General features: G+C 32.9%; 1 protein-coding gene across 1 annotated transcript in view; it reads right to left on the reverse strand.

The window, feature by feature from the left end:
- The window catches only part of LOC124353592 (collagen alpha-1(XV) chain-like), a 642,040-nt gene extending 630,231 nt beyond the window's left edge, over window positions 1-11,809 (reverse strand). Inside the window, exon 1 of the mRNA XM_046803505.1 lies at window positions 11,563-11,809. Within this exon, the coding sequence (XP_046659461.1) occupies window positions 11,563-11,576 (14 nt within the window). The 5' untranslated portion in view covers window positions 11,577-11,809. The remainder of the gene's footprint in view (window positions 1-11,562) is intronic.
- Window positions 11,810-12,055: the final 246 nt, after the last annotated feature.

The raw sequence follows: 12,055 nt of genomic DNA on the forward strand, positions 1-12,055 counted from the left end.
CCCCTTTAATTGTGTGCTAGTTGTCTTTCTTTCGTCTCCTGTAATGTTTTTGTGGAATAAATTTTCATGTTTTAATGCTGTTTCTCTCGATTATATTAAAGAATTGTTTGCATTAGGCCAAATATTTTTAATATCAATAATTCCATTAATTTTTTTTAATTATGGCCTCACGAAGCCTTTTAAGCTAATTAGTATGGTCGTAAATGTTCCAATTTCATACAATTCCTAAAACTGTTAGCATACCATTGTACAAATGAGCTCAGTCTCTAAGATGATAGTGTTAACCATTCCACACAGATAGGACTTGTAAACAAGAACATCACGTTGATAAATAATTATATATTGGAACCGTGTTGTCGTAATAAAGGAGTGACGCTTATGGACTGGAGTAGTATACGACGACCGGGCTTAATATCGTACGGTATGTACCTAAACTTGCTGTGCATGAGAGCACTATCTCAGCTCATTATAAAGCAGGAAACCAACGAGTTCGGAGAAATATAGAAGCTTAGAAGGTATCGAAGAGTAAAGTAATTGAAAGCTCAAAAATGAATGTACCTTTGTATGTTTGACTGCATGAGTAAGTGATCAATTTTAGCTTATTTTAAATTAATAATTAATCTTTGCTCTACAATCCATTGTAACTGTCTGAAAAAAATAAAATATATTGTTATCATTATTATAGTGTAATTACCTGTATGTAATTACATTTAGGCTTAAATCATTCAGTCACTCACAAACCAATATTTTATAATTTTCTGTAGTTTTTATTTTAGTTTAATTCATGAGGCTGTCAGTTTTATTGATATGGGGAAGTTACGAAATAATTTTCCGAGTAGCCTAATGTACTAATAGAAAGCATCATTTAACTGTAATTAATAATTAAATTTCTGAAAAAGTTCTCTTTTAAATTATTTTTTAATATTATTTTATTTGGAGTGCAGATATCTCTACAGTTAAACACGCTAAAAAATAAGGTCAGTTGTTAAGTTAGGTTTACTGATTCAATCATATATTTTAACGCTTTTTTCTAATGCTTTACATTCTGGTTATTAATCAAATAATTTCTGCTTCGGTAACTTTATCACGTATTATCAAACATTAAATCAATGCTATGTAATTCTATATGACCACTTAGTATATTATTAATTTGTGCATCAAATTGCCCTGGAGACAACTCTGCTATGATCGTCACAGTTTAAAGTAAGAAATACAATATTTAGTCTTTAATCAATAACAATCAATAAACAATAAACGCCAATTAACGTCAGAACCAATCAGAATAACATACTAATAATTAATTATATTATTTTACACTTCATGCCACTAAAATTAAATATATGTTGTGGCCGACAGAAAGAGTTGCTCTGATGTTAGATCAAAGTTTTGTTTGTCAGCGGTAGGACAGTACGGCCGGCACTGGCCTCTCGCGGCAAGAGATAACTTTCCGTAATATCAAAGATCAAAGGTTATTGTTTGTAGTAGCTGACGGGAAGAGTTGCTCTGATGTTAGATCAAAGTTGTGTTTGACAGCGGTAGGACAATACGGCCGGCAATGGTTTATCGTGGCAAGAGATAACTTTTCGTAATATCAAAGATCAAAGGTTATTGTTTGTGGTAGCTAACTGGATGTGTTACTCTGATGTTAGATCAAAGTTGTGTTTGACAGCGGTAGGACAATACGGCCGGGAATGGTTTATCGTGGCAAGAGATAACTTTTCGTAATATCAAAGATCAAAGGTTATTGTTTGTAGTAGCTAACTGGATGTGTTACTCTGATGTTAGATCAAAGTTGTGTTTGACAGCGGTAGGACAATACGGCCGGGAATGGTTTATCGTGGCAAGAGATAACTTTTCGTAATATCAAAGATCAAAGGTTATTGTTTGTGGTAGCTGACGGAGTGAGTTGCTCTGATGTTAGATCAAAATTGTGTTTGACAGCGGTAGGACAATACGGCCGGGAATGGTTTATCGTGGCAAGAGATAACTTTTCGTAATATCAAAGATCAAAGGTTATTGTTTGTAGTAGCTAACTGGATGTGTTACTCTGATGTTAGATCAAAGTTGTGTTTGACAGCGGTAGGACAATACGGCCGGGAATGGTTTATCGTGGCAAGAGATAACTTTTCGTAATATCAAAGATCAAAGGTTATTGTTTGTGGTAGTTGACAGGTAGGGTTGCTCTGGTGTTAGATTAAAGTTGTGTTTGACAGCGGTAGGACAATACGGCCGGCAATGGTTTATCGTGGCAAGAGATAACTTTTCGTAATATCAAAGATCAAAGGTTATTGTTTGTGGTAGTTGACAGGTAGGGTTGCTCTGGTGTTAGATCAAAGTTGTGTTTGACAGCGGTAGGACAATACGGCCGGCAATGGTTTTATCGCGGCAGGAGATAACTTTTCGTAATATCAAAGATCAAAGGTTATTGTTTGTGGTAGTTGACGGAGTGAGGGTTGCTCTGGTGTTAGATCAAAAGTTGTGTTTGACAGCGGTAGGACAATACGGCCGGCAATGGTTTATCGTGGGAGATAACTTTTCGTAATATCAAAGATCAAAGGTTATTGTTTGTGGTAGTTGACAGGTAGTGAGTTGATCAAAATTGTTTGTGGTAGTTGTGTTTGACAGCGGTAGGACAATATGACCGGCACTGGTTTCTCGCGGTTGGAGATAACTTTTCGTTATATCAAAGATCAAAGGTTATTGTTTGTGGTAGTTGACGGCATGAGCTGCTCTGATGTTAGAGTAAAGTTATACAACAGAACAACTACATAATTATCTACAATTTAATTAAACAATGTTCGAATGCTAATTAGTTATGTTGCTGCTTGTATAGAGTAATTTTCTACTGTAAATTATTTAATTTGCCAGAATAGTTACACAACTTATTACACAACAAAGCTGGAATAGATTTTATGTACAAGAGTTTATTAGACCGTCTGTTTACTAATTTAATCTATTGTGTTTCTATCACCGAATCCAACGTAGTTTTTTCAGCTACTGATACGTTTTAATATCTGCCAACGCTTTTTTAAATCATCAATTGCAGCCAAACATTCCGGTGTTTTAGTATAATATACACGAAACATTTTAAAATGGGAAACAGTGGAAGTTGTATTTTTAAATCAGATAAATGTTTGTTTACAACTATAAATTCACACCATAATGGAGCTTCACACGTGTTCTATTGTAACATATAAAGACAGAACCATTTATATATACAGATCCTTTATGAGTTTTAACAAAATAAGGACAAATTATCAATTATATAAAGATATAGTGCAATGCGTGGCCGATAAAGAAGTATGGTAAGGTGATAAATAAATAGTATAATATTAGAACGTATATCATTATGTAGCAAGATATAAATAATTTTTAATACGAAAATACAATGAAATAGAATACAATAACAATAAAAATATAAAACTAAATTATAATAATAAACTCTTTGCTTTCAAATGTACGAAGAGTACAGCTAGTAACAACAAGCGCATCTACAATAAAATAATAATTGCTATACAAAGAATGTTTTTATAACAGATAAAGTGAGTTTTATCATTAAAGTTCATCTGGTTATGTTCAGAATCGATTTGTTCTGGACCCTCCCACCAGCCGGCTACCAAGAGGGTCGGGAAGAATGAGAGAATTTGAAGGCGAATCTTGTTTTAGTTTGTTTAAACCAAGCTTAAATTCAAATAATATAATTATAAGATTTATCGTAATGCATAAATTATATATATATATATATATATATATATTTATATATATATATACACAATGTTATAGTTAGTAAATATATAAACCTAAAATCGTTTATTTGGACATATATCAATAATCGTATGTATATATGTTCAACTATACATAAAGCAACTAAATGTAACATGTTTTCTAGAAAAGTGTTTATATTATAATTATATATTGAATCTGGACTGACTAATTAAAATCTAAACAGATTAAAATGTCAGTACTGTGCATACAAGTTACTAGTACGGTTGGGTGGGATAAAACAATTCAGAGAGAAAATCAAATCTGATTTTTACGAAGAAGTGCTGAAGCTTGTTTTTAAAATATGAAATTAAAGGGCTGGTTTTTAAGTAATCTGACAATCTATTACAAACTATATTTCCAGTCCCTAGGTATTATACCGATTTTCAGTAGACTGTTGATGTCATTATTATGGTGGAGTACAATCAAACTGTTTTTAGTTCTTATAGTATATATATATATATATATATATATATATATATATATATATATATATATATATATATGGTTAGGAAACTCTTTAATATGTTTAAGAGTGTAAACTGATACAGAGTAGATAAAATGGTTAGGGTTCGTTCTCGGAGAATCTGTAACTAGGAATATTATATGTTTTAGAAGTTTCAGAAATTCTTAAATAATAGGTTATTAATATCACATGCAATAAGTGATGTAGTGTAAAAACCTTTTTACCATACTTCAGCCACCCTTAGGCAAATACCCTTACTACCTTATGCGGTTGCAACACGTTGTGACAAGGAAGTTCGACACAGGTAATCGCACAGTGCTCCGATCATAGATACAGATGACTTCGATATATATGATGAACACAGAGCTTCTCAGGATGTTCCGAAATTAAAAAGGAACTTATGTATACTACCTTTTGAGTGAAAATGTCATTTTATATTGAATGCATTAATAATTTCATTTAAAAAGACGTATGCGTCGAAATGTGATTTTAGAGAACTTTCCTTATAATACGAAATACATTATTTGAGCAAAGACTAAAATAAATAATTTATGTCATAAATTAACGTATTAAACATTTTCTCATTATGAAGTGCTCATTATACAGTTGTTTTAGTAAACTAAGCACTAAACTCTCCATTACATTTTTACAAGTTGGAAATTATAAATAAGTAAATAAAATGATACTTAATGAACGTCAATGATGAAGTCTTAATGTACTGTAATAAATTCAAATTTTTGTTGGAGTGAAAAGGATTATTGAGGTATGAAACAGTTTATTTAAGAGAATACTACCTCCAATATTTTAAGGGTGTACAGTTTGTTAGGAGGGTTCCGAAATACTAATTGAATAATTCTTTGTCTGCACATAAACCTTCAGAATTTTGATCTTAAAATATCATGCATTATAAGTTATTCTGAATGAAAATCATATTTATTTCTGTTACAAATAATAAACATAGTACATAATGATATATAAATTGATCCCTCGAGCTGAACATAAGCTCTGTTAGTTGCGACGAGCTATTATTTTAGTAGGTGCACACTCACTTTATTCTACAAATAAATTATTTTAAAATTTAAGGTAAAATACTTTAAAAGTTTTACCTTAGAAGTGAAAAAGATATGATTACGTTAAATGTATTTACCACAGAGCAAATATGACAATTTAATACAATATTTTAAATATTTCTACAAAAAATAATTTATACAATTTACATTCAAATTATATAATAATTGTATTTTGCATATTAAATACAAAAGGTATAAAGAACACTGTTGGTATAAATTTTCCGGGAACATACTTTATAGATATTACTAAATAAAACTACGCAATTAAAAACTGTTATGCGTTTTCTATAATTGCTTTATTGCTGATTTATCAACTGGTCTTTCACTCTTTTTTTGGTTCAAAGCATTTATTAGTCTATGGTTTCCACACATATTAACTACATTGTTTACTTTCACAAACACATATTCACTACACGGGTTTTAACAAACGGATTAAGAGGTTATTTTTTTTTTTTTATTGGGGGGGAACCCCCGTTTTATACACGCCCCCCAATTTTGATATTGAATTACTATTCTAAAAACAAATATGGTGATAAATACATACAAAATTTCATTCAAGTATTGCCTTTCAGTTTGTTTGTACTCGAGATTTTCAATTAATAACAAATCGGTATGGTATTCATTGATAATTAGACGTAAAACGTAATGCATATAAACTGTGGTTTTAATATATTCATCATCGTCAAGCCCACCAGTTTCTTAGAGTACCTTATGTGAAAATATTCATAGCTTTTATCATTAAGGTTAGTTTTACAGTGTTTAAATAGTACTCATAATGCATTAGAAGTTTTAAATCCGTCACTGGTGTAAACTAGAGTAAAATTTATATATTAATTATTAATATATTAATTGTCTTCGCCATTTGCCTCACTACTGACCAATCACTGATCTAAAATTTAAAGTTACAAATGTATCAGCTACTTCCACTGAAGTATCAACAACTGTTTCATTTCAGTTAATTGTGTATTATGAAACATAAATATTACAATTTTTTCTAAATTCAATAACATTCCAGACAACTCTTCCGATCTTTCTCTTCGTATACTTTTCTCAGAAATGAAATTTTACAAAAAGAATTAGCCGAAATGGTCCAGCCGTTCTCGAGATTAGCGCTTAGCATTTAGCGATTCATTGTTATCTATAAAATAAATATTCATTATACAATGTTACCATGGCCGTAGTAGGTTCTACATAATCATTCCGCTGGTGTGATATCAAACAAATGTGTTTTATATTATACGACAGGAATATGAAGGGTGAGATAAAAACCTTCATCGTGACCTCATTTCCTTTCATCTCTCCACATCCAGGTTGCCCTCTTTCTTTTAATAATAAAAATATGAGATTTCAGTGTAATTTGTATTTTATTCGGACAAGGTAATATTATTTATATGGAGCTGAAATACGGTGTAGAGAAGTCAGACACAGCACGCGGCAACCAGTTGTAATTTGCTGAAGAAAGTTGAAACAGGAAAAGGGAGGAACTGAGGTATTAAATTAACCTGCGTTGACAACAACAATACATTGAGTGTTTGCGTGGTGGCTGCATCGATTCTTGTAATGAAACCTGAACAAATATTTTACAATATTAAATAAAAAATTTTATAAATTAAATTAATAATATTATACATATTTGAAAACGTTTTCCAATGGCGTAGTGTAGCGGGTACAACGGTTATCGCAAGACAATCGAACCAAGCAACGTCGAGCGTGGCTGCTGCTTGGATGGGTGGCCGCTGAGCGATCCTGTCCTTGCAAGCAGTCCACCTGCCCGGCCATTGGTGGTGGTTCGGAAGTCACCTTTAAACCGTTGGTCCCCAGGTTAAGTGTTAGAGAGGGCTTCTTAGCCCTAACGTCGCCTGATAAAATACGACATCTTTACTGTATATTACATTCAGATTGTTTGCACATAATCTTTAATAAGGGGTTCATTTACTGTTAACATTAATGTTTGGGTAATAAATGCTCCTGAAAATCGTCGTTGTGATTGATTTACATTACATAGCTGTAAGTTTCCTATAGGTCTGGAACAACTAAAATACGGTATACAATCGACTCGCCCCTTCACTATGCCTTAACATACAGGCTTGTGCAAAAACCAAACAGTTTAGTCTCCTACACTGGCTGGGATGGTACTCGAAGAGAGAACAAGGCTTTAATTGAATACGCTGTAACACAGTGACTATCTGTGTCTGAAGAGACGAAACAACGTCGAAACAGTTTCACTAGGTGGAGTTTCTAATTCTTTGCTCAACGCAAAGTTTCCTAAGGGAGCCGAAGTCCACAACACAGTAGCGGTGCCCACTATGCCTTATCAGCCGTGATTAGTGGCATGGTGGCATAGTGTTTTAAGGAACCAAATCGTTTTTAACTCTAAGGAGTTAATCTCAACTCAGATTACGAAGAACCCCCTCTCTAGTGACCGAGAAGATCGCTTGAGTACGACCAGTATAGGAGGTTATCCTCCCCAGGTAATACACATCACACGTGCTAGAGCTCTGCGTCGACACGTTTGACAAAATGATCACCGATGTACTTGTGTAACTCCAAAACGCCAAATTTCTCGGTCAGTACAGATTTTTACCGAAGTCATAAACTAACTTAACTCCCTGTTTTAACTTCAAACTACATTCTCTGTAAAAAAAAACACCAGTTTGAATTTTTTAAGGAAGGGTAAATGTACTAGTGAGGTAAAAGGTTGTTGTTAATGATGGGTAAAAATACGAGCACTAGAAGTGTTATGGGTCTGATGAAAAAATGTTATTGCTTTAGTCACCCATATTTTCTGGATTGTCTGAGGGACCTCGGGTTGGATCATTTTGTATACCAAATCTACCCAAATCTACGTAAGGACAGCGTTGTATGCTGATGGTAGAAAACGTTCTCTTTGGTCCCCAGTCAACTCTGGTATCCCTTAGGGATGTATTCTGAGGTCAGCACTGTACAAACTTGTGCGTAAATAATTTTCTGGTGGTAGTCCCACACATCCATATACGATACTGCCCTCAGCTTTTCCAAAGTTACTGCTGAAAATTGAAGATGAACAGTGAAATTGTTTTAAAGCATGTATATATATATATATGTATATATATATATATATATATATATACATTATGTATGTATGTATATATATATATATATATATATATATATATGTATGTATATATAAGCCTACCCGTTTTAAAATTTCTTCCATTTACAATTGAATCTCAAAAAAAACTATTTTAATAAAATTTTTCAGAAGCAAAATCAAACTCACGAAAATCCAGTTCCACAGCATAATGAATTGTTAATACTGGATATTCCATATGGATTGTGTCCTTAGTCAGAGTACTCATATAAACCAGGTGTGCCAGTCTGCCGCTTCATCTGTATTCCTGATGTGCCAACTTGCAAAGTAACGCAACAAGTTTCTTCTTAAACTTGTTTACTGTTCTCTTCTTGAGTCACGTCTTAGATATGTTAATTGATCTGGAGTGCTGCAGCTCTGACACAAATTGATACAGTTTTTTTATTATGAAAGATATATGTTCTTGTACTTTTGGGCTTATGTAAATGAGCTCTTGTAAAGAATTAAAAGCGTTAATACTATAGATACTTATATCTGTTACAAAATAGTGCAAAATAGTGTAGCAGTCATTGATAGATCGCGTGACATGACACCTGACCAAAAACCGCACGGTAGAATCTTGCATTATATGATAACATAATGGGAGAGGTATATTCCTCGAAGTTCCTCGGAATTTATCTTGATCAAGGTATGACATGGAATCTTCATATTCGTTTGATCCAAATGTCCTCAAATACTTATTTTTTAGATGTGTAGCCAAATACTGCCGTTTCAGTTTCTAACGCCGGGTAATTTCTAAGAGCATGAGAGCTATAAAAACGAGCGATCCGCATCATTGCAAAATTAAAATTCAAGAGTCATGGATGGGTGCAAAAATTGTTTCAAAAGGTTGCAACTTTTGACTCCGTTAAGTCTCTAAATTCTGGAAACAAGCTCATACTGTATTTTAAATTTGCCTTAACTGACGGACGAAACATTTATTCGTACGAGGAAAAGTAGCAGAGAAAACTAATGAAGTTGGAGACCAACGACAGGCATGAGTTCGCCTCTTTGACAGTTTGCCAAACGATATAAAAAATGTGCACACGCTCAAAGCGTTTAAGCCACATTTTAAACACTGCTTTGTTGTCAAATGCATTTTATAGCGAGATTTATTTTATAGTGACTAACTGGGGGACCGCAAAATTAGTAGATTTCAGAATCGAGGTGGGAAAAATTGGATATTAACAAAGCAGAATAGGTGTCAAAATGTATATCTGAATGAGAGTTCGATAAGGCGTGTGTGTCCAAATTGTAAAAAAGTTTGCTACATAGATTTTTTTTTTTCTAGGAAATAAATATTTGACTGTGCATTTCTCGTGTAATGCAGTTGGTATATTGAAACTCTCTTTTATAGGTTTAGGAAAATTATGTAGAAAAACTGAATTTGACAGGAAAAGAGGAACTGGTATGCGTAATTCAAAATATGTGTACACTTTATGCTCAGTTACTGCTATGTCGCTTATGTCAAACCATTCTTCGACTTCGTATAATATGTCTAAACAAAGTGATATGCATATTCCGTTTAAGAGCCAGAATCAACACACATTAAAGAAATACATTTTTACACCAATTGAAAATATATTTGTGGAGTAATTGCAAAAATAACAGAATACGTGGAATTTTAGAATGAAAAATGCCATCTTCATTATTTTGTTTAATGAACGTAAGTTTTAATAGTTGCATTTCTTGAAGTGGCTTTGTCTTGTCCTGTATTATACTGTAATTTTGGATTAAATTCATTATACATAAATAATTGTTTAGGTTATACTACGAGTATTTAGTTACCATATACATTTACATACATATCTAGTAAATATACGGGTACATATCTAATATCATAAGCTAGATTTGCACCTTTCTGTCCATCAGAAGCCGAAACAACTCTTAATAGATTTTTGTTGAGTTTAAAAGAGCTGATTACTCGAACTCGCGTGTATTATTCCCAAATTCAGCAACTAATTTAATATGAATTGATTGGTTGTCAGGAAATCAATTTGAAAATATGTTTTAATTGTATTTAGTTTTTTCGTATCTTCAATTAAGTGAATATATGTAGACTGTTTTAGTTCATATACAAAGACAATGGTTGCAGCTTAAGTATTTTATTATTAACTTTTGATCATTTTTTGGCACTTGACAAGACGTGATGTTTAACAGAGATAATAAACTCATGTCTAGTTGCGAGCTATGTACAATTAAAATGAATTAATAATAAGGGAATGCAATTAATAAAGGAAAGGGGTACGTTTATGCTACAAATACGTATGATATTAAATTAGTTGAATATGACTAAATATAATTTAATTACTAATCAATACTTCAATGGAGTTAATATTAATTTACCCCATTAATTTCCTTGCCATTTGTTGTGCCGATGCAACTAATTCCGGTTTTAGTTCACAATTAATGCATATTTAACTCTTGTAGACCACCCGAACTCCTACATCAAAACTCAATTATTATTAATCAGCATTGCATTCTGTAATTTAGTCGACACCCAAAAAATAATGTTGGTATCTAAATTAATTAATTAATCTATTGTGATTATAGATTGCTGATAACGCTGCTGCTGGCTGACCTTGCCCCATATCACGGCACATACGTCAGCACTAGCTTATGAGCTTTGCTTAAATAATTTATTGTATCATAACTTTTGAAAGAAGTAACATTTTGAGGCAATTCCCTATGCAATTTTTATAGAAACTTTTTAAATTTTCATAACAGTGATCAGTTAGAAAACTAATCAACAATTGCTATCGTAAGAGCAAACTTTTGGTACATATAATTTATTTATATATCCACTCTGGGACGGCCGTCCAATTCTAGTTTATACATATGTAATAAATGTCTCTTAACACGTTTTTAGTCTTCCATCAACACGTTATCTACAGTACTTTAATTTCAGTACTTATTGAGGTACGGTTGAGCTAGTACTTTTTCGTCAATAATAATGTGTGTATGAGTTTTGAAAATCACGTGTAATAAAAGCTAGGGCAAATTAAACAAACTGCTAACCTGCGTTTGAGATTTGAAAGAAAATTCATTATTGGTACACTTATCGTGATTTGACATGCAAACAGTAAAATCGAAAAGTCGATTTAATATAAAATTTTAAAAAGTATCAAGTAAATGGTAATGTAAGATTAAGTTACCTTAAGAAAGACATGTCTGCTTAATCCATAACCCGCATCAGTGTGGAAGTATCAGGAGTCAATAAAACTCAAAACTAGATGGAAATATCAGGAGTCACTAAATCTCAATCAAGACCGGTAATTACAACGTAATCAGAAAAGCCTGCGACATTCAGCAGAACTAATCACTGGAGACGAAGTTCAGTTCACTGGTGGATAAAACGGCCCACGTGGAATTGTGTAAACGCGGCGTTTACCGCGACGTTCCTCCACCGACGGCAGGGATGTACTGACACTGACGTCGAGACGTCACCACCCCTCCTCCTTACGACCCCACTTACCCCAACTCCCATTGCGAACACTTATTTCTCACAGTGCCGACATCAGACTCTCTGCCACCATTGGCCTGAAAACGATGAATTTACTGCTGCACCACTTAATACAAGGCTCGCTTTCACTTTGGATTATTTGTAATTGACAAATACGATTCGAAAATTGGGAATTCCACAAGGTG

This window comes from Homalodisca vitripennis, chromosome 2 (assembly GCF_021130785.1).
Source record: "Homalodisca vitripennis isolate AUS2020 chromosome 2, UT_GWSS_2.1, whole genome shotgun sequence".
Lineage (NCBI taxonomy): Eukaryota > Metazoa > Arthropoda > Insecta > Hemiptera > Cicadellidae > Homalodisca > Homalodisca vitripennis.